The following is a 25,681-nucleotide window of genomic DNA, read 5'->3' as shown; positions in this document are numbered from 1 at the left end:
TAAGCTCTTCAAACTCTTCAAACTCATCATGTCCAAAATGGTACTCATCAACATTCTCACAAAACCTGTTCATTGTCCTGTGTCCCCTTTCCTAGAAAACCACAATCACCTTCACCTGTTGTACACTATATACCACAGTGTCCGCTGAAACATGCTCCATTTGGTCACTAAATTCCTCAGATCGTAATTTCTTAATCCTTCAGAACCATGTCTTCCACCCTAAGTTTTAAGTCAGAACTTCATCAAATCTCTTGTGGATTTCTGTGGTAGCTCCCTAAATAGCTCTTGTCTATTTGTGTCCGACTATAATCTAACCTCCACTGGTCTGTCATATTGGTCTCCAAAAGCAAAATCAAAACAAAAAGTGCTCCTCCATCCATGCAAGGTCCAAGCCCCAAATCCCTCAGAGGTTCTCAGTAGCTCCGTCGAACGTCCTTTGATGAGGATATCAAAACCTCCGGTCTCTGGTTCCCTCTTACTCTCCTCCATGATTTCCATGGAGTCACTCATATTTCTCTGGGCTCTCAGAATTATCTCATGCTTTATCCGCCTTTTTAAATCTGCAGAGGCCACTCTCTTTGCTTGGAAAGTTCTCCCAACCCTTTCCCTTTAGCAAACTCTGCCTTATTGTTTAGAACACAAATGAAATCACTTCTTTTGAGAAGCACTATTGGGTCTGATTTGTAGAGGATGCCTCCTCTGTGTTCCCAGAGTATACAAAGACTTACAGTGTGCTTTTCATGAACTTTCACACATCCACAGGAGCTAATATAGTTCCTGGGACATATCAGGCTCTCCATTAAGACTTGAAAAATACCTGAGTTCCAAAGGCATGAAGCGACATTTGTCCTTCTACAAACGCTTCATGAAGATCCATTATCAATGAGATGGGAATTTGGGTAGTAAGTTTAAAGGTCATATTTGCAAGTAGCCAACTCACTTTCAAGCTCTTTTTATTCATAAAGGTGGCTTAAAGTTAGATATTGGCTTATGGGTTAATAATTATTTCTGTTCTAAGCATTTCTAAATGTGAGACAAGTAAAGGTTCTCCAAAGTCACTTTCCTGGCAGGGAGACAACTGTTGACATTTAGTTTATCTCCAAAAATGTTTTTCTTCTTAGTACACTATTGAGGTATTGCCCTTAACATGAGCACTCTGAAAGCGGGGTAGCAGATGACTAATTCAATTACTTTAAGGCCATGTGAAAATATTTTCTTGCTATTTCTGTCCTTTGATATTAGAGCTACTCCTTCAGGAGCTTTTAGGATTGAAATTCAAGATATTGCAAAGGTTTTCACAGATTTAACTCTGGGGCAAGGTCTTTTTGAATATTTATTCACTACACATAATTGGTTTCTTTTAGGGCAAAAAAATATATAGATTCAAGTAGCAATAAAATAGAGAGGAAAAACAATGTTAATTCTGGAACCTGAGAACTCTAAAATTGAAATATTGCCAAAAGGCAAGATCATCTCACAAAAGAGGAAACATTGGTGTTAAAAAGTAAAAAAGCCTTAAGAATTTAAAGGGGAGTTTCCCTGTCATAGATGATCATGCTTAATCAATTTGAAAGAAACAGAATAAAAATGTCTGTGCTAATTACAGAATTAAATTGTTTACCTGACAAAAGTCCTTCAGTAACTTGGCTAACTTGTATCATGTACATGGACAGGTTCCTTGTAGGGGGAAGAGTTAACAGTGTCCTTCAGACATTTTTATACAGAAATGTTACTATTACATTCGATATAGAACTTCTAAAACTTGTTAGAACACAGACATTAGTGAAATCACCTGTATATATCGATCCCAGATGCCACGTCACTATTGTACGGAATACGGAATAAATGAGTCTTTATAAAAAGTAGTTAAGACTTTTTTGGCATCGCTGAATCTAGAATTGTAACCACTTTCTCTGAAATTTTAAAGGAGAGACTTCCACTGTGAGAAACAGCAAGTGAGACAAAGCTACGGAGGGAACTGCTGAGCTATTTCAAAGGCACCAAAACACAGGAGCGTTGCTGTTTGAAACTAGGAATCAATGGCTGGACGTGCACAGTGCATTGATAAGACGGGAATCGGGTTACCAGATCATTTTGTGAGCAGTTTAATATAAGATGCTGACAAACGTGGGAATTCAGGGAAGAGCAGATTGATTAACAGACTGAGGAAAATGATTTGTGAGACAAGATTATAAAAACTGAATATATTGTTCATCGACAAAGGAATTAAGTACTTGATGTACACTATGTATAAAATTTTTCGGAGTGTTACTTAGGGGGATACGGTACAAATGTCCAAGAACTCAAAATGCATCACCATGAAGGGAAAGAACTGTTTACAGTGTTCCCTGGGGGCAATAACTAGAAGCCGGGGCATGAAATTGAATAACAGAAAATGTAGGCTCCCTATCTACAAAGTTTTCCCAGTAGTGCTATCTATTAAATTGTGGAATGGCCTCACAGTGGAAATAGTGGAAAAGCCATCCTGTAAGTCATTTCACACCAGAGTGGACAAAGTATTCAAAGATACACCTTTGGAAAGAAATCGCCAAGATTGACGGTACAAGGAATGACCCACTCGGGCTTCCTGTTTGTGCTTCTAGAAGTGTTATGTGTCTTGCGCCGAGCATCTGTCTTCTGTTGTGAATATATTTCTGTCCCAGCTTTCATTTTATGTTTATGATTTCAATTGCTTTTGATTTTATTTTTCTAAAAGGCCTCTAGTTTGTAAACCCTTTGGTTTGCTTGCATTGTATTTTATGAAAATCACACTTATACGTTAATATCCTGAGCGCTCTATAAGGAAACCGCTCGGAGGAAAAAGCAATAAACCAGATGGAATTTTAATCCAGTTTACAATGTACTTGGGAGTGCGTACATCTAGTCATAAACTCATTGCCTCTGAAAGCCGATGAGAGAGCAGAGAAGAATTTTCTTATTTTATTTATTGATGTCAATCTGGTAGTAGAATCTTCTCCTTTAGCCATTTATGAATATGACACTTTTCCATGTTTTATTAAACCCTAATCCTTTTGCTTTTGGGTTTTTATTATCTAATCTTCTCTTACATGAAAATTTATGGGGAATGGATAGGCAATGGATTAGAAAGAAGAGGTATCTGGTACCTTTGACACATTGAAAAGAGCTACTTAATCGTTTACGCTAATCTCAGTTATATTACATACATATTTACTTCTCAAAAAATCCTTGGCTAGGTAAAAATTTATTGTAAATTTCAAATATTTGCCAAAGGAATGAGAACCTAGCACATTATCTTTGTGTCAATATTCTATCTCAAGTGTAAGATCCATTTAACTCTATTAAGGCATTCTCTCACAGTAAAACTGTTTCTTACTTCACAAATATTAGAGCAGCAAAGAACACGAGTTGTAATGCTTACCACACATCTGGGTTCTTAGCTACATCAGTTTCAGATGTACTGTCCACTCTGGGGATATTCATGGTGTGAAAACAGGGCATAAAGCATGCTCACACTCAGGAGGGTCATATAAATGAAGAAACGGTGAAAGGAGGTTGTGGTTTGTGAAAATCTCCTTGACTTCCTCTCACATCACGCCCCCCACCTTCCTGGCTTTTTGTTTAAGTTCTAACAGGTCCCCTGCTGTTCCTTTTTTCTTCACAGTCCTGTCTCTAAAATAGTCCAGGAAATCACAAGGGTAACTTTGGGCAGGAAAACATGTAGAAAAGGCTTAAAGTAGAATTCCTTAAACTCAGCACTATTGACACTTTGAGCTGGATAATTTTTGGCTGGAGGTGACCTGTACATTGTAGCATATTACCAGCGTTCCTGGTCTCCACCTACTAGATGCCAGTGGATTCCCCCCACTGCCCTGCCAGTTCTGACAACCAAGAAGAATGTTTCCAGATATTGTCTTGGGGTTGGGGAGGAAGGAGAGATCATCCTTGGTTAAGAACCACTGCTAGAGCAAGGTGGGCAAGGTCGGGAGGAGCCTCTGGATGAACTCATCTTTTGGTTCTTCTCCTTGACAGCTGCAGGGTTCGGTGGAGAAGACCGCTGCCAGAAGACTGGGCTGGGACCGGTTATCCCGAACACGAGCTGTCCCTATCCAGACCGCCTGGGCTTAGGGAATGAGACTGGGAGGCTCAGTTTTGTGAAAACTCAACAGCAGGTATAGATAGGCTCGTGCACAGCCTCCCCAGGGAGAGGCACCTACACCCCCTTCTGAGAACATCAGGTTGATCTGATTCTCTGAACCAGTGTCAGCAGGAGAAATGAGACGGAGCAAATGTTCCAGTAGGTTAAGACATACACATTTCGAGGGAACAGACCACGATCTGGCAGTATGAATGTGGGCCTATCTCACTTATTTCATGGACCACACGTGACACGGGGATGCTGTACGGAGACTTTGAACGATTGCTTCCAGTTTCTGTCTGTGTGGCTTCAATGAATTGGCCAATGACAAAACAAACGATCGCGAAAGTCTGGCAGTAACAATTCGTTCACTGGAATCTACACCGTGAGTGTCAACAATGCGCACGGGGCTTAGCCAAGGGGCTGGCATGCAGACATCCATCAAAGGGGACCCTGGCTTTTGTGAAGTTTCAGGGTTAGACGAACACGTCAACAAGTGTTGGGAATGGCTGTCGCTGCTCATTGGAAGAATATAGTCTTGGGAGAGTCTTTGGAAGAATATGGAAGGGAAGTCTTGGGTAGCCGGGAAGAAGGGGTCGCAGGGGTTGTAGGGGGAGGTGCCGGAGGCCCAGCCGAAGAGGTGGTTCTTGGAAGGGAGTTTTGAAAGATCCAAAGTCTGTGAGAATCCTGCACACCCCACATGGGTCAGCCTCCTCGCTAACACACACCAGCTGCAGTGTGGACAAGGGCTCTGGCCCTTACTCTGTGCCCTCTGACAAGTTCAGGCTTGGAGAGCAGGAGCTCTCGCGGTCAGCCCTAATCCTGAGCAGCTGCAGACTCTGCATTCACACTCCAGAGCCTTCTCGAAGCAGAAGCCGCCTCCATTAACCTGCAGAGGCTGGGCACACACCCCAGAGGTTCTTGGAAATACTCGAGTCTCAGAACGGCTGGAGAGCCAGGGGGAGAGAGCGGCCGGCTGAAGCTAGGGGACGGGAAACGCTCTGTTGTCTGTTTGGATGTGGTCACAGATCCTGGGAAACCATGGAAAGGTTTGAAGAGGAGGAGAGGCTCATTGATTTGGATATGAGACCCAGAAAGCTCTCTTAGGCTGACGTGGGGAAGAAAGGAGGGGCTCAGTGACCGTCCCAGAGGCAGAGAAACAAGGAAGGGAAGAGATTCTTGGGTGTTGCCGGGGGAAGAGATTGTGGTAGCTGCAGGCCCAGTGACAGGGAAAGAGAAGGAAAAGGTGGGGGGAGGGGAGCTTAAGGAGGAAGAGGTTAAGGAGTTTCCAAGTTAAAAAGGAGTAGCACTTTTCCAAATGCGGAGAGAAAAGACGACGCCTGTTCTCTCATTCCCAGTGTTTTCTTCTGCGTGCTGACCTCACCGGGACGGAATGGAGACTCCAAACAGCGGGACACGAGAGCTCTGGGGGAGGTGCTCCCCTCCCCTGGGGTGCGGCCGAGGGGGTGCCACCCACCCCGGGGGACCGCGCAGCACTGTCTGCACGCCCCTCACAATCTGCGTTCCGCCCTCACCGAGGACACTCTCACGTGGTTTCAGTTTCTCTGCGGAAGCTGGACCCGGTCCCCAGCTCGCTCCGACGTACCCAGCGCACGGCGGGTCCCCCACGATTATCTGTGGCATCAGCCCCTGCAAACCGCCTTGGCAGCTGGAGTATCTGAGCACACAGCTGCATCGGCAGCAGGCATCACCCCCTGCGTGCTGATACTTTCATTCAATACCCCACGTTTAGAAATGAAGCTCGGCGGCAGGCCTCCAGTACCTCGAAGATTGGGGCAGGCCCGGGAGGGCCAATGATCACTTACTACGTATCTGATTATAGATCTATTTCAACACGTGGGACCACCATCTAAATGACACGAGGAAGGAGCCGTTCACACCTGAAATGTGTCAAGAAGCAGGATTCACAGAAATTACAGCAGGGAGAAGGAGGGCCAGTACTATAGACACGAACAACAGCAAACTGCCCGCACGCCCCGGTGGTGGGGGAGGGGCTGCTGCAGGTGCCTTCCCAAAATATTATCATAAAACGTCTCATTCTCATTGCTGACACCTGAGCAAACAGGCACTGTGAAGTCTGTTTTCTCTGTCATAACAACAACGGTTTTAAACAGCAAAACCGAAGAAATGTTCCCTTAACTGAAGTTCAGAACAGTGGTGTCTTCAGAAGGAAATCTGGTTTACTGACGGAGGAGAGGGGCAGTGAGTGGGGACGGTGTCTCTGAGGTAAGGGAGCTGGCTTTGTTCTCCTTCTCATGAATGCGTCACGGCTTGAATACTGTCTTTCAAAGCGGCCCCTCTCCTAGGGTCTCCACACAGAACATGAACTAATGGAAGATACGAACTCGGGGGTTGTTTGATTAGTAGGTAGTGTCGAATTAAGAAAACTAATTAATCAAGAGGTCTCTTTTCGTGGGGCTTAAATATATTGACCTTCATGCAAAATGTGACTCCAAGGGTAGGAACACCAGAGCCTACTGAGCTGCTTAACGGAATTAAGAAGCAGCCTCCGTGGTTTGATACGATGTCGTGAAACTTCCTGGTGTATCACATTTTGTAAAGTGCTCTGCCACACCTCACCTCAGCTCATCCTACTATGTGCTGGGTACACAGCAGCTGTCCCTAGGGTGTTCCAGGAACTTCCGGAACATTAATTCATTCAGGAATGTTCACGAACGCATGCCTTTCCCATAAGTGATGCGGGACAGCAGACAGAATACAATGAAGGCTTGTCATTGTCTTTGAGCGTTTCTGTCTCCCGCTGACAAGACCATCAGCCCCCGACGTGAGTGCTGCGAAGAGCAGCTCTGGAGAATCAGTGCTAAGGAGGGATGCGACGAGCAGCCCACGTGAAGTTAGGGATGGCATCTCAGACAACAGTGCGCGTTCTGCCGCGCGGCTGAGAGATTAAGCATTCTTTTCAAAGGAAATAGTTCTTCACGGGGCAGCACATCCGCATCCCCCGAGGAGGAGCCTTTACAAATAAGAGTTTTGCCCACCCTTTCCCTGAGACTCTGATTCAGCAAGTCTAGGGGAAGTTCTGAGCACCTATATTAAAAAAAAAAAAAAAATTCCTTAGGTGGTTCTAACACAAACACTTGACTAAGAATCATTTCCTTTGAACTGGGAGGCTTCATGAGGTCTAGATGATGCTCTGTGGGTTTAAGTGTAAAATGCCTTTGGTTGACTTTCTTCTTTTTAGCTCTAGGATTTATCTCTTTTAAATGCAAATAACTTGCTAAGGGTAAGGCTTTAGGCTGTTATCAGTCAGTGACTCATTTTGTTCGCTCTGCTTGGATTGAAGGATTCCCCACCTCTTCTGTGAGTTCCTACAGCTCCCCTGTGACTCATTTCCTGATCAGTCCTCTCCTCAAACACACACAGTTCTCCCCTCCCACAGCCTCTTGTTCTGCATTTCAGTCATTGTTTATCCCATCATGTCTACTCAACTTTACAGTCCTGAGGGCAGGGTTCCCAGCTTATCTGCATCCCCAGGACCTTGCTTGGAATCTGATAGAGAGATGGAGAGCCACAAAATGCATGTAGAGTAAATGAGTGACCGAATTAATCAGAGAATTTAAGCCTGGCCTGCATGAGAGATCTGCTAGTGGTTTTCGTTTGTGAGGAAAGAACCTTCTGGGCAGAGGTGAGTCGAGGGGGAGTCAGGGTAGTGGATGATTCCAAAAGGAAACTGGGGAGCACAGGAAACAACATCTTTGTCACTCTGCCTGCAACGTGGGTTTTGAAATAACCATTTTATTTTCATATTGATGATAGCGTATGTTTTTGTTACACAGGGAGACTCTTATAAAAGGCACAGAAGAAAATGGATCGTTTACAGTTGTTTTTCGTAACTCATTCAATAAAAAACTAAGGTACTGGCCTGAAATTTGAATTTAGAGCTCTGCCTTTATGACTGTTATTTTCCTTCAGAAATGATTTTTTTTGGTCAAGACTCTGCATTTATAAATATTTTGTAACAATTAAAAAACATCTTTCCTATGGAGGTTATCTTCATGATTAAATGAAGTAAGTTTCTATTATGAATTCATAGCTTGCTTGTCTGTTCTAGAGATATTTATTATAGAGATGAAAATACTAGGAGGCTTACAGATTTGTTTCTCTTCATAAAAATAGCCAGTTTGAGCATTTCAGGGGGAAAAATGCAGGAAGCTCACATTGAGTCCTTGTGGCCTTAAACGGCTATAGCTCCATTATCTTTGAGCCAAAGGAATATTTTAGGGGCAATTTTCAGTGTTTCGTAGAACTACATGAGGAATGACTGTCTTCTTACAGCAGTGCCATCAGGAACTTTTCAAATCCAAACATACTACTAAAATTAGAATTATTATCCTGGAGGTATATTTCAAGGTATTTTCATGGACAGTTCAAAAGGGACTAAGGCATGGGTCTAAGTTGCATAATGAAAAAGAGCCATTAAGGGTTTTTGGGTGACTGTCCCAGATCTGCGTCAGTGTGTGTGTAGGTTTCTAGGAAGGTAGCAGAATCAAGTTACAGGTAGCAGAATCAAGTTACAGAACTGCTCCTAGGCCTGACCTTACTATTAGTGCAATGATCTCCCTGGCGTTCATCTGGTTTAGAAGACTGTACACTCACTGTTGCGCCGCCCCAAATTCGTATCTTGCAAGCTAATCCCCGATGTGATGGTCCTGGGGCCTCTGGGAGAGGTTCAGTCACGAAAGGGTTTTGTGAAAAACCCAAAGGCTTCCTGAGAACTCCCTCACCCCTTCTGCCGTGTGAAGTTATAGCAAAAGACAGCAGCCACGAACCAGAAGTGAGTCCTCATCAGACACCAAATCTGCAGTGAACCTGGGCTTCCTAGCTTCTGAGACTGAAAAATCACTTTTTTAAAAAGTCATCCAGGCTATGGCATTCTGTTACAGCAGTGCAGATGGACTAGGGCACAACACCTCTTAACCTTGGACCACTTAATGTCATCCTAACCCTCCAGAGACACTGTAATGCTGACAGTCCTCATTACAGTTCCGTCTGCTGTATGCAAACTGGTCCTCAAACCCAGACACCCTACAGGATACCCTCGAGCAGCTCTGGGATACAGGTGGGCCTTTCCCACTTTGACATGAAGAAACGGCAGCTTGGGTGGTTTAAATGTGCGTCCTAGTCTCACTAATAGTACACAGATGTGAACTTGAGTGTTTCTCATTCACAGCTCCTCTGTCCCGTACAGAAAACTTCAAACAATCAAAGGGATGGCTTTGGAGTGGCTTCAAAACCTGGAAAGCTCTAGAGACTTGGGAAGAATCCTGAGAGTGTTAGAATGTCAGGACCCCAAAGACCTCTTTGCTCGTAGGAGGAAGCCCCGAGGCTTTCCAAGCTGCAAACTTTCCTCACAAGAAATGGAGGACCCAAACCATGTCACAGTCATGTAGTCCGACATGAGAACTGTTAAGTTCGGGCTGTTACTGAGGCAACCCTATGCTCCTTGAGGCTGAAAAGACAGACTTCACAATGAGAATGCCGGCTTCCAGTCCACAGCCCCCTGACCTCTGACCCCAACAATGGCCCCTACCATTCCATCCTCACGTCCGCTCCTCCAATGCCCATGCAGTCCTGGACCAAAACAGCTCAGGCCCATTGGTATGACTGTAGCTTCCTCAGGCCTTAAGTCTGGAAACACCCAGGCAATGGGCTGTTAGTACATCTTGTCTTTATGCATCTCTGGGGATTGCTTTTTACTGTTTTTACTCCAAACTGAGATGCATCATGGGAACTCAGTGAATATGTGTTGGCTCAGCTCCATTAAACCTCTTGAGACCGACCTACTTACAACAATATCTTTGATAGACCTTCAGGAATAAGCCACTCCCTACCCTCCAGGAGAGACAGTGACATTGTGCAAAGCTTTTTATCAATTAAAAACAAAGACTGGAAAGAAAGACATCAAAATATTCATAGAGGTTATATTTGGGTGGTGGGAACTATTGTTTTTCTTCATTACTATACTATATAGTTCCCAAAGTATCTGGGATGTGTGTTCATTACTTTTTCCTTGAAAATTTCAACCACAATGTTGATAAAGACTGACAATCTGAGTGCCTAATGGAGGGAAATGAGCTAAGGACAGGTAGTATCTTTGACATTGAATATGCTTTGACTGCAGAGGGCTTGGGTTTTTGAGGAGAGGTATAGACACCGATACGAAAATAAAATAGCAGGGATGAGAGGCAGAAAATCCCGAGAGAGCTGTGTCATCAGGGAATAATGCTGTTTGTCTGGAATGAAGAAGGCATACAGAGAAGAGAGAACTGGCTAGAACGTGAGCTTGGGATCAGGATGCAGAAGGCTCTCAGGACCAGAGTGAGGTGTTTGGACATGAGGTTTACAGGAAATTGAAAGTCATTCGCATGTTTTCAGCTGGAAAATGATGTGATCACAGCTTTCCTTTAGCAGGCAGTTGTGTCCTGGACAGGCGGAAGGGAAGGGAGACAGGGTAGAGAGACCCATCAGGAAGCCATCAGCAGGACCCAGCCCAACAGGAATGATTACTTGATTACTTATTCATGTGTTTCTCTCTTCCAGAGGTGGCTCCATGCCTTTTTAATCTCTCTTTTTGATTTTTTTTTTTTTTTTTTTTTTTGGTCTGCCTGACTCCAATTTTCAATTGCAAAATAAGGAAAGAGTCACTTTGAATCTGTAGCTCAATATTTTCACAGGAGTCAGAAGCAATGTTGAATGGAGGTCAGCCTTAATGGGTCACCTTCCCACTGATAAAGGGGACATTAAGGGCAGGTGTTTTCAAGACTGCATGAGTCCTGTCTATATGATTAATTTCTAGTTCCTTTGTTCAGCTGGGAGAGGAGACTGGCACTGCCCTGAAGTTCCAAGGACTTTCAACTTCCCTGGGTAGCTGAACCCTACCGAGAGGGAGCAGGTCGACCAGCTCTCCTTGGAACCAGAGCTGGGTGAGGTTGAGTTCCCAAGGACTGTGACCAAGATGACTGATTGAAAAGCACAAGCATAAGTCACTGTGGGCTCAGACCCTTCGCGGAGCTCTCTGTTGGTGCTTCTGGAGAGGGAAACGCTTCTGTCTGTGTTCCTGCTTCTGTTCACAGATACAGAGACATCAACAAACATTTCTGGTCTCTTTCATCACAAACACCTTCCCTTCATCACGTCTATCCTGCTATGCTTCCTCCACCACATCCCTTTTCTCCGTGTCTCCCTTGGACCGCCTGCGATGGATGCCAACCACTGGGAAGGGTCTCAGCTCCCCTCCATCTCCTGGCCCATCTGCGGTGCACAGTCTGCCGACCTCACCGGCTGTCTTCCCTGTTGGTGACTATTTGGGTCCAGATATACAATCTTCCATGCACTGCAAGGGGCATGTAAGGCACCCCAGCCTCTTCTCTGGACCCCAGACTCCTCGAAAGAACCCCTGGGCGTGAATTTGCATCTCAGGAGTGGTACGCTTCCCTCAGGTTGGGCCCCTGACGGTTCCCTCGTTTTACAGAAGGGTCCTGAGCTTTGGCATTTCCTAGTACACCATGAATGAAGCTGCTATTCTGCTGACTTGTTGGCTTCTTGTTTCTCTCTTCTGCTGGCTAGAATGAAGAAAGTGTGGAAAGTGGTTAATAACCATCATCTCTAAGGCTTTGAGTGAACCACTCGGGATATTCTGATGCGTTGCCTTTTGGACCTTTACTTAGGCAACCCCCTCTTCCTGGGGTGTTTCCCTCTCCTCAGTCCAGTGGAGGGGAACAGACTATGGGACCCCAGGATATGTCACTTTGGCATAAAGAGTCTTTTGAGCTGAAAACAATTGAAAAGAAGAGACACGGGGCAAGCTCTCTGCCCCCCCCCCCATCTGCCTAGAAGCAGGATATAAATTTATAAAGGGTCCGCACTCCCCTCTCCACCAGGAAGGGCGGAAGTTAATCAGAGAAAATGCTAGACCCTTACCAGCCTGGAGGCACCAGAGGAACCGACAGAACACAGCTGACTCACGGGCCCTTGGCTCCCGTTAGCCACCCCCCACGCCACATGTACCGTCCCAGAGTGTGCTGCCGGCAAACTCCAAGTCCCTTTCCTTTGTCTTGTCCCTTCCCCGAAGATGTACTGTTCTTTGGTTAAGACGGACTGTGAACTCCAGTTCTAACGCCCTCCTGGGGTGACTCACCGGGGGGTGCTCCCCTGTGCACGGGAGATCTTCGTGTTCATACACTCATGTTTCTCTGTCCTTCTGTCTTGTCGGTCTCGTCTGCAGGGCCCCAGACGGAGGGCCTGGGAGCACAGGGGGGAAAACAGCCTTCCTTCTCCTACACCAGCCGTCGCGGCCTGTTTGAAGGTCAGTGCCGCCCTCCCGGTGGGCCCCCGGAGGTCCCACACACATTCCGTCCCTGTGATGCCCAGTGGTTTATAATCATGTCCTTTATCCCATGCAGAGCCATCATTTTCTTCTTACGATCCACCATAAGTTCTCAGAAATATTTGTTGAAGTGACAAGCGAACACTAGGTAGAGGTATTTTTTACTGAGTGAAAAATAGTGTTGGCTTTATAAGACTTTATAAGACTTTATAAGACTACCACGAATTGGCTTTATAAGAAAGAAAGAGTGCTCGTTTGAGGCATATCTTAAGTATGCAAGCCTTTTCTAATACAGTTGAATGGTTTCTCCTTCATTTTTCTCTTTTTCTCGAGCTACCAAGTATTAGCGCATCAAACAGCATGGTTATAGAGAGAAAGTTATGGGTCTATAAAGAGACACGGTCACCGAGAGTCACTACAGCTTCCCGGGTCTCAAGGACGGAAGTTGACTTGTAGGACGGCTGTGAATTTACACCCAAATAAACAGGATGCCAGACTGCCCAAGTGCCATTAAACCCGCTCCCCCTCGAAGCTGGAGATGTGTTTACTCAGTACGCGGGGAGTCGTCTGCTCATGTGGTTAGTACATGGGGCTTAGGAGAAAAAGTAATTACAGGCGTAAAGTATTATTTCAAATACTGGGTTGGAACGGCCGAGTCAACGTGGACGAAAACACTCCCAAAGTCAGGTAGCACCCGCAGACAATACATGTGGGGCTCTGAGCTGCATCGATGGACCCACAGGACCACGTGGGGAGGGGGAGTGGGGATTCCCCGAGATTTTACGGATGGTGTTAGATGTATGCCTTTTTCCCTGGAGGGCCCACAGTTTCCCCATCTTGTGGAGAGCCCTGTGACCACAGGCCAACTCATAACCTCTCTCTGTTCACTGCCTTGTTTGTAAAATGAGGGTTGCCCAAGGCACTGGATCTCGAAGATTCTGCAACTCTATTCCATATTCTTCCTGAAACCAGTCTTCCTGCTGTGCATGGGTGGGTAGCAGCAGCTGGTCACTTCCTGAATTAAACACCCTATGCGTTTTATCACCACGGTAACCCGAGGGGTTGGGTGCTCTCCTCCTCCTCCTCCTCCTCATCTGTGCCCAACTGTCAGTCCCAGGGGGGCAGGAACTCAGTCCAGACGTGCTACAGTGCTAGGCACATTGTGAGTGACACACTGAAGCCCAGACATGACCAGCACTAATGCCCGGAATTCAGCAGGGCCGGACCGTGTTATCCTGGGGCTGCATTCACCTCCCTTTTTTGTCTCGTCCTCTTTCCTTAATTTTTTTTTTTTAAATTTACCTACCTGCTCCTCTTCTGCTCCCTACCCCTACCCTCACCCTAACCCTTGACCCGCAGTTTGCTGGCGAACCTCACCACACCTTTGAGAAAGTACCCTCTGCTCCAAGATGATATAGAACTTGGCTCTTGGTCTCTCATGAATTCTATTATGGTTTCACTATGTGCTCAGGTTTTAGGAAAGCGATCTGATTAAAATAATGAATTCACTACAAAAGAGTCTACGGAATTAGTGGGATTCTAGGACATTTGGAACACTTAGAGGAGAACATTTGTCCACCCGTGCCTGCAAAATGGCACCACAATGAGACTCTGTCCATAAGATGTTGAGTTTCACCCCACAGGCGCTGAAGCGGCTGGTAGGCTTCCCAGCCTGGCAGCCCACTGCAGGGACATCTGCCTGCGGCTTTCAGAGCCCGCACCCATCCCCCCTGCTCTGCTCCCCTCCTGTTTGTTTTCTTTATCTGGGAGACAGAAAGAGCGAGCTCTCTTGCACAGGGTTTATGGCTCCCAAAGCTCCAGTAGGATCTATCTGTAAGGATGAAACTGATGGAGACAGTGACCGTGTGATCACCCTCCTGACCTCGACTGTCCCTGGTGTGGCCAGGGCCCCAGGCTGTGTTCACAATGTCCCACGATTTTTATCTGACTGTGCAAGTGAAGACTTTCTACACATTTTACAAAGAAAGTGAATGGGGTTCTTCACTCTCCAGCTTTGTCCGAGAATTCCACTCCGGGGAATAAGCATGAATTACCCACACCGTTTGTTTGTTTTTGTTCAACCAGCTGGAAGGTTTTAGTTGAATAAAAGTAGAATCTGCAAAAGTTGAAACTGAGAATCCCATCTTACTCAATTCCTGCATTTTATTCCTCCTTTTTCTTCTCCTCCTCCTCTTCTTTCCCTTCTCCTTTTTCTTCTTGAAATAGTTATTTATAATATAATTACATTATTTATAATAAGAAACCACGATTCATGCAGTTTCAATCTCAATGGAAATCTTAACTACACCACTTGAAATGAATTCAAACCATAGAGATACATAGTTAAGCAACTGGTCTGATAAAATTGCTTTTTAATTGTTTATAAGAGGTACTAGCAAATTTCAAGTTTTGGAATGACTTGCAATTTGTTAATAAAAAAGAAAGTTTTTGAATAGCTTTAAAATGACTTAGTGTTTTTATGAATTAAAAAAATAACATGCCTTACGTTAAACACAAGTGCACACACACACAAATAAAAGTTTTTGTTTGTTACGATGTGCGGTAAAATGTTTCTACCTTGGATGGAGGGAAAGGACGATGGTTAGAGGTGTCTATACAGGTGCATGGCCCTCACTGACACCTGGGCTGTTTGAAGAGGACTGAGGAGTGCACCTGTCACCTGTTTTATTAATACTAATACCAATGATAATAAGAACAGCAGATACATAAGTAATTATTAAGTTCAAGGGAGTTTACAAAATTCTCTAATTTAATGCCTATAACTACTTAATGTTGGGCAAAACTGCAGTGAGCTGTAGAGCTGAAATTCACACCCATGGTTGATGACTTCTCTGAAAACCATCCACTGGGAGCCTTGTATTGGATAACTTTCCAATAACCTACTTAATGGTCTTCAAAAGCAGATTCCCGACAACCCATCCATCCATTCCCCCACAAACTGGATTTGAGGTGGGAGAGCCTCATTTATTTACACAATCCCATCTTGCTAACAAGCATCTGAAAACAACGATGCCCTCTGAAGTCTACCTATTCTCCTCCGTAGAGTAAAAATTAGGGAAAGAAGACTGAGCAGAAAGCAAAAAATGAAATTAGGAAGTTCTGTTGAATCATACTTTATCAGGACAGAGTCAACTCAACAAATTCACTAGCTAGCCATGTAGAAGGCACGTGCAGAATACACACAGAAATACAATTGTCCTACCCTTGAATAGTTCAATACCATTGTGGAAATTAAGACAACAGGCTTAAAATGGAGTCACTCATGCCAAGGCCACATTACCAAACGGAGACTTAATTATAGTGTTGGTTTTCCCCAGAACAGAATCTTAAAGCAGTCAGTCAGGAATCTCCAGATCAACACGAGTTATACAATCTGCCTGATGGACTCCCACTGTCTTCCAAGGAAACGTAACTTTGCAGTAATGAATTCAGCTTTTTGCCCAGTATAACCTCCTTGTTCGTGCTCTCTTCTGCCTATAAACGTCTTTCTATTTGCACAGTTCCTTGGAGCCACGTCCTGTCTGCTAGATTGGATCTTGCCTGATGAGTGAATCATTAAATAAAGCCAAAAAAATCTGTAAAATTTACTCAGTTGAATTATTTTTAACACTATTAATCCGGAAGAGACAGATATACACACAATTAGTGATGGTAAAGGTAGTATCATTGGTGCCGTGATTATTGACCCCTAAGTGTGGGTTATCATCTAAAAACCACATGCCAACTCCAATTACTACCCTCCTTTTATAGATGTAAGAGCAAGGGGTAAGAGACTTGTTTAATATCAGACCATTAGTAAGTAAGGAAACCTTATTCAATACAAAGGGAGCTTTGCAGCAAAACTGGCCCCAAGAGACTGCACTGCATTGCTCTAAGAGAGGTGGGGACAGGCGCTGTAGAAAAAGGTGGATCGAATTCCAAGCATAGCAAACAAGATTGGAATACATGAACCAGCCCTAACCAAAAATAAGTGGCCCTGATGTTAAACCATTCACCTCCCACACTTAGCTGGAATGAAAAATTAGCCCAGATGTGTACTGGACTTGGAATTCACACACATTCTGAGCCAAGACCATGCAGATCTGATTCCCGGGCATGGGGCTCTGATGGTCCTGGGCACCTGTTACTTCCAGCCCCAGAGAATATCCCTGTACACCTGGAGAGTCACTGAGGTATGAGGAAGAGAGATGTTTCATGGGAAGCAGAAACGTAAAAAGGGAGAGACAGAAGGGAGGTGGTCATATCCTACCAAGATGGCTACTTGCCATCTTCCCAGAGCACGCTGACTCCTCAGAAGATATTCTCAGGCTCAAACGTCCCTAGAACCCAACATGCCTGAAGGTAGGGTTTGCAGAACAGCTGCCTCCAACCCTTAGAAGTTTTACGGGACTGCGTAACACTGTAAAAATAATAATTTAGCTAACACTTAAGGGAGGTCTGCCATTTTTAATCCCCCGTCTCCACATTAGTTCATGTTGGCCAACTGTAGGCTTTGAGCCTGGTCTCGGTGGAGTCTGACTTTATAAACGCTGCTTTGAAGTCTCTGCAAGTACGACTTAAACACAAATGACATGTCTTCTCAATACATGGCTCAAGCCACAGCGATCTTCTATCCCCGTTGAGCAAGAATCAAACGGACGTTTTATCTGCAGCCACACAGATCTACAGTCTGTACACACCTGGAGGGGAAGCTCCTCCCACCTGCTGGGATTCAGCCACCAAAGGGCTTCATCTCCCAGGGATCACACTTAGTGCCAGAAGCCTTTAGGAGCAGAAAAGGGAGCCTGGAGCTCTTCCCAATGAATGCAGACCAAGGGGTCAGCAGGGCAGTACACAGAGGAGTGATCACTGTCGTCATCCCCCAAACCCACAGTGGGGTCCTGGTGCGGGTGAACGCGTAAGGGAGTGGGGGGACGCCAGTCTCCGGGCCCCTCCAGAGGCTGCCCCATCTGCCACTTGCCACCGGCTAGTGAGGGAGTGACGAGCCTGAACCAAAACCCCAAAACCCTCCAACCGGAGAAGTTGCTCTTCCCTAAATCCATACCTGTACTCTCTGTTCTACAAAAACAAAAAGACATTATTTTGCCTTAGGGTGTCCCTGTATGTGAGTTAGGGGTATTTCTAACTGACTATGGACCGTTCAATTTAGTCATGACCAAAGTTTTACAAAACGTATCTCCATCATCCAGGATAGTGCTCGGTATTTTAAGGGAAAAAAACGTCCTTCCCTAAGCCTACTCACCCGCACTCCAACATGCCAGGCCTGCTCGTCCACAAACAGCAGAAAATGGATGCACCAGTGGACACGTGGACAGAAAGAAAGGTAGAAACCAAAGGTTCACACTTTGGTTGGGATGCTGAGCAGCACGGTTGTTTGCAAAAATGTAAATCTTCCTTGATGGATTATTTTCAAATCAAAACTGGAACCAGACACACCTCGCGCTCTTTTCCCATTTATTCTGATGTAGAATTCACTTAGTGTTTAATAACTCACGATAACGCAAAAATAAAAAACAAAACAAAAAACCACCCACATCAGATACAAACAGCAAGGTTTTTTCCCCCCATTCTCAATTTAACACAAAAAGGGAGCAAGACCACAAATTGACTCCATTCTTAGAGCCGTGTTCTATTTTGGTATCCAGCCATTGAAAAGGAACAGAGTCAAGCTGAATGGGAATAAATGGTGTTTGTGGGAAAACAAAAGGCATCATGCTACGAACACGAAGGGGTCCGGGGTAGTCTAAGAGAGCAAACAGGTAAAACCATCCTGGAGTCTCTGTGAGCTTAACCCATAGAGCCCAGCACTTCTGTGTCATTACTCATCGTTCCCACTCGCCATGGCTTTGTCACTGATTGTCATCCCTACCAGATTACAAACTTCAGGGGTTCAAGAAACCCATCTGTCCTGCCCACCTCTGTGGCCATGACACCTAGCAGAACATCTGACAGTGAGTCCGAACCTTCCAGTGTCCTATGAATGACCACGTGAGTAAAGCAGACACATGGCGGTGTGTGACCCAAGAACCAGAATTAACAACGATAGAGATTTTGACTCAGTAAGAGGCTGAGTGATTTCCACTGGTCAGAACCACGTAGAGTTGGGAATGGCGGCTCATGTGTGGAAGGAGAGGTGAGGACACAGAGAAGCCTGACTGTAGCAAACAGTGTGCAACTCCGGGGTCCGGGCTCAGGCTTTACCATCCTCAAGAGGCTTGCTAACTCTGAAGCTCTATGATCATGACATAGACCTTTCCCCAGTTTGGATCAGAATTTTAAACTAAAATCATTCACACTCTTCTCTGTGGCTGGAATGACACAGACAACTTTTTGAACGGAAGGTGGTCAACTTTCCAAATCCTTTTTTTGGGCTGTACATTTATCCCACATCAGCTGGATCAAAGGTAATACTGCTTTCTTCTCAACTATTTTACTTTTTCTAATTACCAGGCTTCCGTTCAATAGGTGTGGACCCAAGGGTTGACTTAATCAATCCCAAATGGTGTTCCTTACCGAAGAGAGCTTTACTGTGTTGGCCATGAAGTAGGCACACAGCATACCACCGAGAATTAACAAAAGTTCACCTCATACCACTGCATTTAATCACAGAAAATATCTCTATACTTCATGAAACCAGTGTCTGCTTTTAATCACAGAGTGGTTTTGGCTACTTACCACAAAGGAATAATAAATCTTGAATCCAGGTTTAGCCACGAAGTAGTCATCGGACTTGAATGTTATTTTTATTTGGTTTGTTCTTGATGTTATCCTTGGAGGAACTTCCTTGTGTCCACACCACCGTCCTCTAATTATGGTACTGGTTTCAGATACATCTTCGACTTCCACAAAATCATACCTGGTTTCAATTTGACATAAATAAACGTATTTTGGTTAGAGTAGACTACGAAATTCATACTTCCACTCGGAAATGAAAATTACTTATGTGCCTTCTCATGACCTATGAGCTAAAATGAAAATTAAAGCCCATTGAGATTTTGAAGGGAAACCTAGTTTTTTGGATGAAGTTTTCCAAATTCAAACTTCAGTAATCCAAAAGAACCCTCATGGACGTTTAGCCATGAGTATGCCCAAATCATCAGTAATGAAAATGGGCCACTGTTTAAGCATGGGGCTCATAGTGCTTCCTAGGAAAACTAGTAACTATAATCTATTGTCATCTATTGTCCTATTTTTTAGATATAGCTCTAATTCTATGTCCAAATATTTACTATATAAAGTTTTCAAACAAATTCCCACTTTGAATTAATTCACCACATTCAGGGCTTCCTTAAGAAATGACCTGTATCTATAAAGCATAGAGAATCAGCATTACATTACATCATCCCATTATAGAAGATACCTGGTGAAATAAAATAAACCTCTATTTTCTCTTTTTGGAAGCTGTCTTTTGGAAGGATCATATCATAAAACAGGACAGTTGTCATAGTGAGAAGCATTAAGACTTTGGGGAGGGAGCTGTCCTAGCCACTACTGGAACTAGCTGGTCTGGTTAAATCAGTGTGTGAATGAGCAGAAGATCACAGTTTCAGCTCTGACTCTGGGCAGAGAGTCACCGAATGCCGAGGTTAAGAACGGAGGACAGTCCCTCTCTGAATGTTCCATATAACCTTTCCATCATGGGGTAGAATGTCTTCAGGGACAGAGTGTACATCTTCTAGGGATCATCTCCCTGATTTTCAGACACTGCAAATCTTGGGACAGTCTACTTGGTGAGCTGAACGACCTGACTTTCAGCTCTGGGCATCCGTCTCTCCCTCCCCACGGACGACATGGGCTGCTAACGTCACAAGGCAGAGGACGGGCACTCAGGGTGAGCAGCGGCTGCCGTCTCCACACACTGCGGGTTTTCCATTCCAACTGCCAAAAGGAATCAGCGTGAGAAACATCACAGATGAATGTGAAGAAAATCCTGGATCCGGCAGGACAATCGCAGGAGCGGGGGAACTTATCACCCACTTACCCAACTTGTCACCCATCCCACTCATCCAATCGCGGCATCGTGACTACCTTTCACTGAAGTGACTTGCGAGGTCCTTAAGTCCTTTGCCTCAGTTTCCTTATGAGCCAAATAAGAGTTTATACAAATTTCCTGGCTGGATATCTCTTAGGTGCTGTGTAAATTAATTACTTAATGTTTATACGGTGCTTGGAAGGTGAAAAGCACTCACAAAGAATCATTATTCAAGCAATAAAATATTACCGTGTAAACATCAAGGAGGCTTTGGAACAGATGGTAGGAAATCAATTGCATTTCATTTTATATACAATATGTGTAAATCATAGTTACTGCACAAAGCACGAGTATACTTGAAACTTTGTTAATAACACCATAGGTCACTTTCCTTTTTTTTTTTTTTTTTTTTTTTTTGTTGTTGTTGTGAAAACAGCAGTGTGATTTTTACTGTGGATGAAGTCAAGAGAGCGTCACTTCAATTCTTTGGGAGAGTCTGAGGCTCTGACCTGTCTCTCTCCCGTCTTCCTTTCCTCTTTCCACCCCTACTCCTCTACCTGCCTCCATAAATTTGGAGAAGCAACTGGATTTTAATGAAGGGTCCAGAAAGGAAAGCACCTGGCATCTTCTATTTTCAAGGCTAGGGTCAAAATCCTGCCTTCCTGTCCGGGTCATCACCACCCTCTAGAGTCTCCAAAAAAAAAAAAAAAAAGTGTCTCCCCCCATCTCTTTTTCCAGCCCAGAAGATGAGTTCTCCCTTTCCAGGTTGCACAGACCCGAGATCTGCTGGAGTGCGTTCTCTCTGTAAATAAATATTAACCGGCTCTTTGGACTGTATTTGTCTCTGCTTTCGGCTTACAATACCCTCTGTGGTCTTAGAAAGGAATTGTCACTGCTGTTATTCTTTTTTTTTTTTAATTTATTTTTTATTTTCAGCACAACAGTATTCATTATTTTTGCACCACACCCAGGGCTCCATGCAATCCGTGCCCTCTCTAATACCCACCACCTGGTACCCCGACTTCCCATCCCCTGCCCCTTCAAACCCCTCAGATTGTTTTTCAGAGTCCATAGTCTCTCTTGAAACAAATGACAGCCACAGGATAAAGGCTGTCAGCCTCATAAACATGCAACAAAGGACAGCCAAATTCGAGGCAGCCTCTTTTTATGCGTCGGAGGGAAATAAAGCTGCTGAAAGGATTTCTTCAGCGTGGGGTAAGGTGCGGGAGGGAAACAAAACCCTTCCTGGCCTCATACATGCTAACTGAATGACTATGACGCTGGGAGCAGACAATTCAAGGAACAGCTGGGGCTTTCTCTGATAACTACGCTTGGAAGGGTGATTATGAAGCCTGGATTTCGTCGACTACTAGCCCAGGAAGGACAGGAGGCAGCCTGTCTGAGTTGCTCCTAGACCCTGGGGCTCACGGTTCTTTCTCACACGGATCTGAGGCCTGTGATGTCAGGATAAGGCCCTGACACGGTCCTGGCCACCACCCTCTCCCAGGTGGGGGGAGATCAGGTCGTTCATCGGTTATAGCAGCCTGGCTGAGGTCCTGGAGCCCAGCAGGGCAGGATCCTCCGTTAGCCCATGCAGGTGGATCCCAGAGCCACCCTGGGAAGGGGGCTGTTGTGGACACCTGATGCATCTACCTGCTCACAAAGGCGGCTCGGGGCCCGGCCTTCATGGGCTGTTGTGGGCCCGTGTTTCTCTGCGAGGCCCCAGGTAAGCAGGCCCTTTGCACAGACGGTCCGCGCTCCCATGTGTCCCTTCTGCCAGGATGGACCCAAAGGCTCTTCTGAAAGGAAGGGGGACGACACACCTCGGGCAGATCCCCGGGGGCCCCCGAGGGAAGTCAGGTGGGACGCCTTGAACCGCCTCGCCTTCACCTTGGAAGTGTGCCCCCAAAAGGGTTTCCTGCCCGCTCACCTGCAGATCTCATTCTCCGCTTCCTCCAGCCCAAACTGCGGGTCGAAGGCGAGCTGTATCCTCGTCTTGTCCCGCGACCGCAGCCGCCAGGTCAGCAGCAGGTTCCTGGGGTAGCTGTTGGGGAAGCGAGGACTCTGCACGTGGCCGTTTCCCGTCACCTGGATGGTCTCGTCTCTTCGGTACAAGTCTGTGAGGTGATTGCTGTCTGTTAGTAGTCACAACTGGTAGAAATTAGTATGTTGCTCCAATTACAGGGAAGCAAACAAAGACAGTTTAAAAACATCACATGTTAAAGCATGTCCTGGTTTTGCGGAGGAGCAGAAGGCCAGACGGCAGCCCTCGGGTTAACCAAGGGACACCCGCACTCCTCCTCCGACCCCCGCCTCCTAGGCTCCCGCAGGCCCACATGAAGTATTTTGTACTTTGAGAGCTCCTTTAGCGGAATTTGGGGCAAGAAAAATGAACAATTTTCTCAGAACTCGGGTTCATTTAGATCAATAGGAAAATAAGTAAATGATTTAAAATAGTGTTTCCTTCCCTTCTTCCATATCATTAAAAATACTTTTTTTTCTTTTTCCCTGTACGCGGGCAGTGCGACGACATAACTTCAGTGAGGAGCACAGGTCAGACTCAATAAATATTGTCACATGAACGAACAAGAGAGCAAAACACAGAAAAGAATTTCATGGGGCTTAGGGACCACTTATTTGTAATTCAAACAACACTTTCCAGTGGTGTCTCCATTGTAAAAATCATTATTTCTTCGCCTTCGTTTTTGGTGACTTAAAGACCTAGTTTTTTATTTTTTAAGATTTTATTTATTTATTTGAGACAGAGAGTGAGCACGAGCAAAAGGAGGGGGAGAGGGGGAAGCAGGCTCCCCGCGGGGCAGGGAGGCCCATGTGGGGCTCGATCCCAGGACCCGGGGATCATGACCTGAGCTGAAGGCAGACACTTCAATGACTGAGCCACCCAGGTGCCCTTAAAGGCCTGATCCTTATTCTAGTCTCTATTTTATCATAAAGAACTTGTCTGGTCCTCATCCAGGGTTCCTGAGAGGGAACTCGTAACCCCTTAGAATTTCCCAAGTGACAGAAGGGTCTTTGTTATTCATGGTGGACCCTGGGGACCACACCAGAGTTTACACAAATGAGGTCCTTAGCCAACCGTGGGTCCCTAAACAGTTTCAGACGGTGGCTGGCTGTGCTGTAAGACCAGCCCTGTGGTTAGAGGGCCAGGGCTTGGAGCCCTGACATCGGCCTGACCTCCCACCCTCCCTGGAGGAAACGGGCACCGGGGACTGGGTCCAGTCACACCGTCAGTGATCCTATCCATCACACCTGCAGAGTGAAAGCCCGAGAGGCTCTCTGGTCCCAGGGGCTTGGGTCAACCTCCTGGGCAGCGCACACACAGAGGGGCTAGGAAGGACGTGTCTTGGGGACATGAAAGCTTCCTGCCTGGGACCTTCCCAGACCTCATCATCTGGCCAGTCCTGATTTATAGTCTGCACCATGAAACTTAATAGTAAAACTGTGATTGTAAGGACAGCACTTTCTTGAGTTCTGCACGTCGTTCTCGCGAATTATTAAACACGATGGGTTTATGGGGTCCTGAATCTGCAGCCAGCTGGTAAGAAGTGTGGGCTGACGGGTTCCCCCACCTTCAGTTGGTGTCTGAAGTGTAGTCTCGCGGGTGCCGTGCCCTTTGCCTGTGGACTCTGACCTCCTCTCTGTAGGTCTGTCTTTACATCTTCCCCAGTATCCAGAGCTCTTTGCATTCTAGACTTTGGCTACTCAGACCCTGGCATTAGTGGGCCTCCTGCCTCCGTCCCCTTGCGTTCTCCCACAGAACGTGTATTCTGAGGCCCTATAATTCAGTGAGCCTGGTCAGGGAAGCTTAAATTGCTGGTGGAAACCACCGGAAGGTGGGGCTGCCCTAGGTGGCTGGCAAAGCTTCCCAAACAGCAGAGGAAGGAAGAGGGAAGAAGCACGTGACACTCAGAAGCCTCTCTCCTTTTCACGAATGTTCCTGCACACACAGAAATTACCATATGTTTATAGTATGGAGTTTTTAACTTGTTCAGTGTTCAACGTGTTACACTTGCCCAGTTCAACTCTGCGTGGGAGAGAGAGTGCTCAAGGAGCACAGGGGCTGACGGGAGCTGGTCTCTGGAAACCAGGACAGGAGGGACAGCTCTGGCTTTGTGGCCTCCTCCAGCCTCCCAGATGTCAGCAAACATATCTCCCGGCTGACCCTTCCCTCCTCTCTCCCTGGACCTTATGCTGAAACGGAGCCATAAGAATTACCTGTCTGCTTGCTTTGTCATAAAGGGCTTACAGGAAATGAGGGAGAGCTGTTTGCCAGGAAGAGAGAATGAACTATCAGACAGTCAATCAACAATCCTTTATTAGGTGCAGACTATAAAGCATAATGTTTTGCAGTGTTGTTAACCCTTTTATCACTGGAGTTTTTACCTTTACAATTGCTGCCCTATTTCCTTACCTTGAGTACTATTATTTGCTTAATATTTCTCTAAATTAATTTTTTTTTAAGAGAGACAGAGCGTGCATGCACAAGTGGTTAGGAGGGAGGGACAGAGGGAAAATCCCCAGCAGAACCCTGCTGAGTGGAACCCGATGTGGGGCTCGATCTCAAGCCTTGAGATCAAGAAATCAAGAGTCGGATGCTTAACTGACTGAGCCACCCAGGTGCCCCTCTAAGTGAGTATTTTTAATCAAAAGCAAATCTATTGTAAAACAAAACTTTGTATCAATGTAAATAACAACTAGATAACCACTTGCCATGAACAGAAGGTACCCGTAACCCTAAAGATACAGCGACTGCATTTAAGAACACGCATCTGAGGTGTTAACGTTGCTCATTTATCGAATAAGGAGTCCCAGCAGCACATTTCCCTCTGGTCTCTTTCCGGGGGTGGGAGGGGTTTGTCATCAGTGTTTGGGCGCTTTTAACATTCCAGACGCTAGGTGACGTTTGGCTCTAGTTTCAGAATGCTTAGAGAACAGTCCCTGTGTCTTGGACCTGAGAAGCAAAGCCGACGCACAACTTGCACACCTCCGTGAGCCCTGTGCGGAGAGGGGAAGCGCTGAGGCCAGGACCGTGGTTGCTCGGAGCCCAGAGAGCTACGGGGTTGGGCAGAATACAAGGTGTGTGTATGCGAAGATGTCTGCAAACAACCGGATCTGGAGCAGAGTCCGAACAGGCCCGGGTGGGACCCAGGGCAGGTGGGGGCACCCGTGGGTTTTACAGGTA

The 25,681-nt window shown here is 45.7% G+C and overlaps 1 protein-coding gene across 2 annotated transcripts in view; it reads right to left on the bottom strand.

The window, feature by feature from the left end:
- Positions 1 to 25,681, bottom strand: part of PDGFD (platelet derived growth factor D) — a 220,710-nt gene that overhangs the window by 46,576 nt on the left and 148,453 nt on the right. The window contains exons 2-3 of one of the 2 annotated variants that reach the window (XM_059418455.1): positions 22,409 to 22,613; positions 19,182 to 19,362 (exon numbers count right to left, since the gene is read on the bottom strand). In XM_059418455.1, the coding sequence (XP_059274438.1) occupies positions 19,182 to 19,362; positions 22,409 to 22,613 (386 nt within the window). The remainder of the gene's footprint in view (positions 1 to 19,181; positions 19,363 to 22,408; positions 22,614 to 25,681) is intronic. The other variant, XM_059418459.1, reaches the window with a different exon arrangement.

The sequence above is a fragment of the Mustela nigripes genome, chromosome 1 (assembly GCF_022355385.1).
Source record: "Mustela nigripes isolate SB6536 chromosome 1, MUSNIG.SB6536, whole genome shotgun sequence".
Lineage (NCBI taxonomy): Eukaryota > Metazoa > Chordata > Mammalia > Carnivora > Mustelidae > Mustela > Mustela nigripes.
This window is presented reverse-complemented; position numbering and strand designations above follow the sequence as displayed.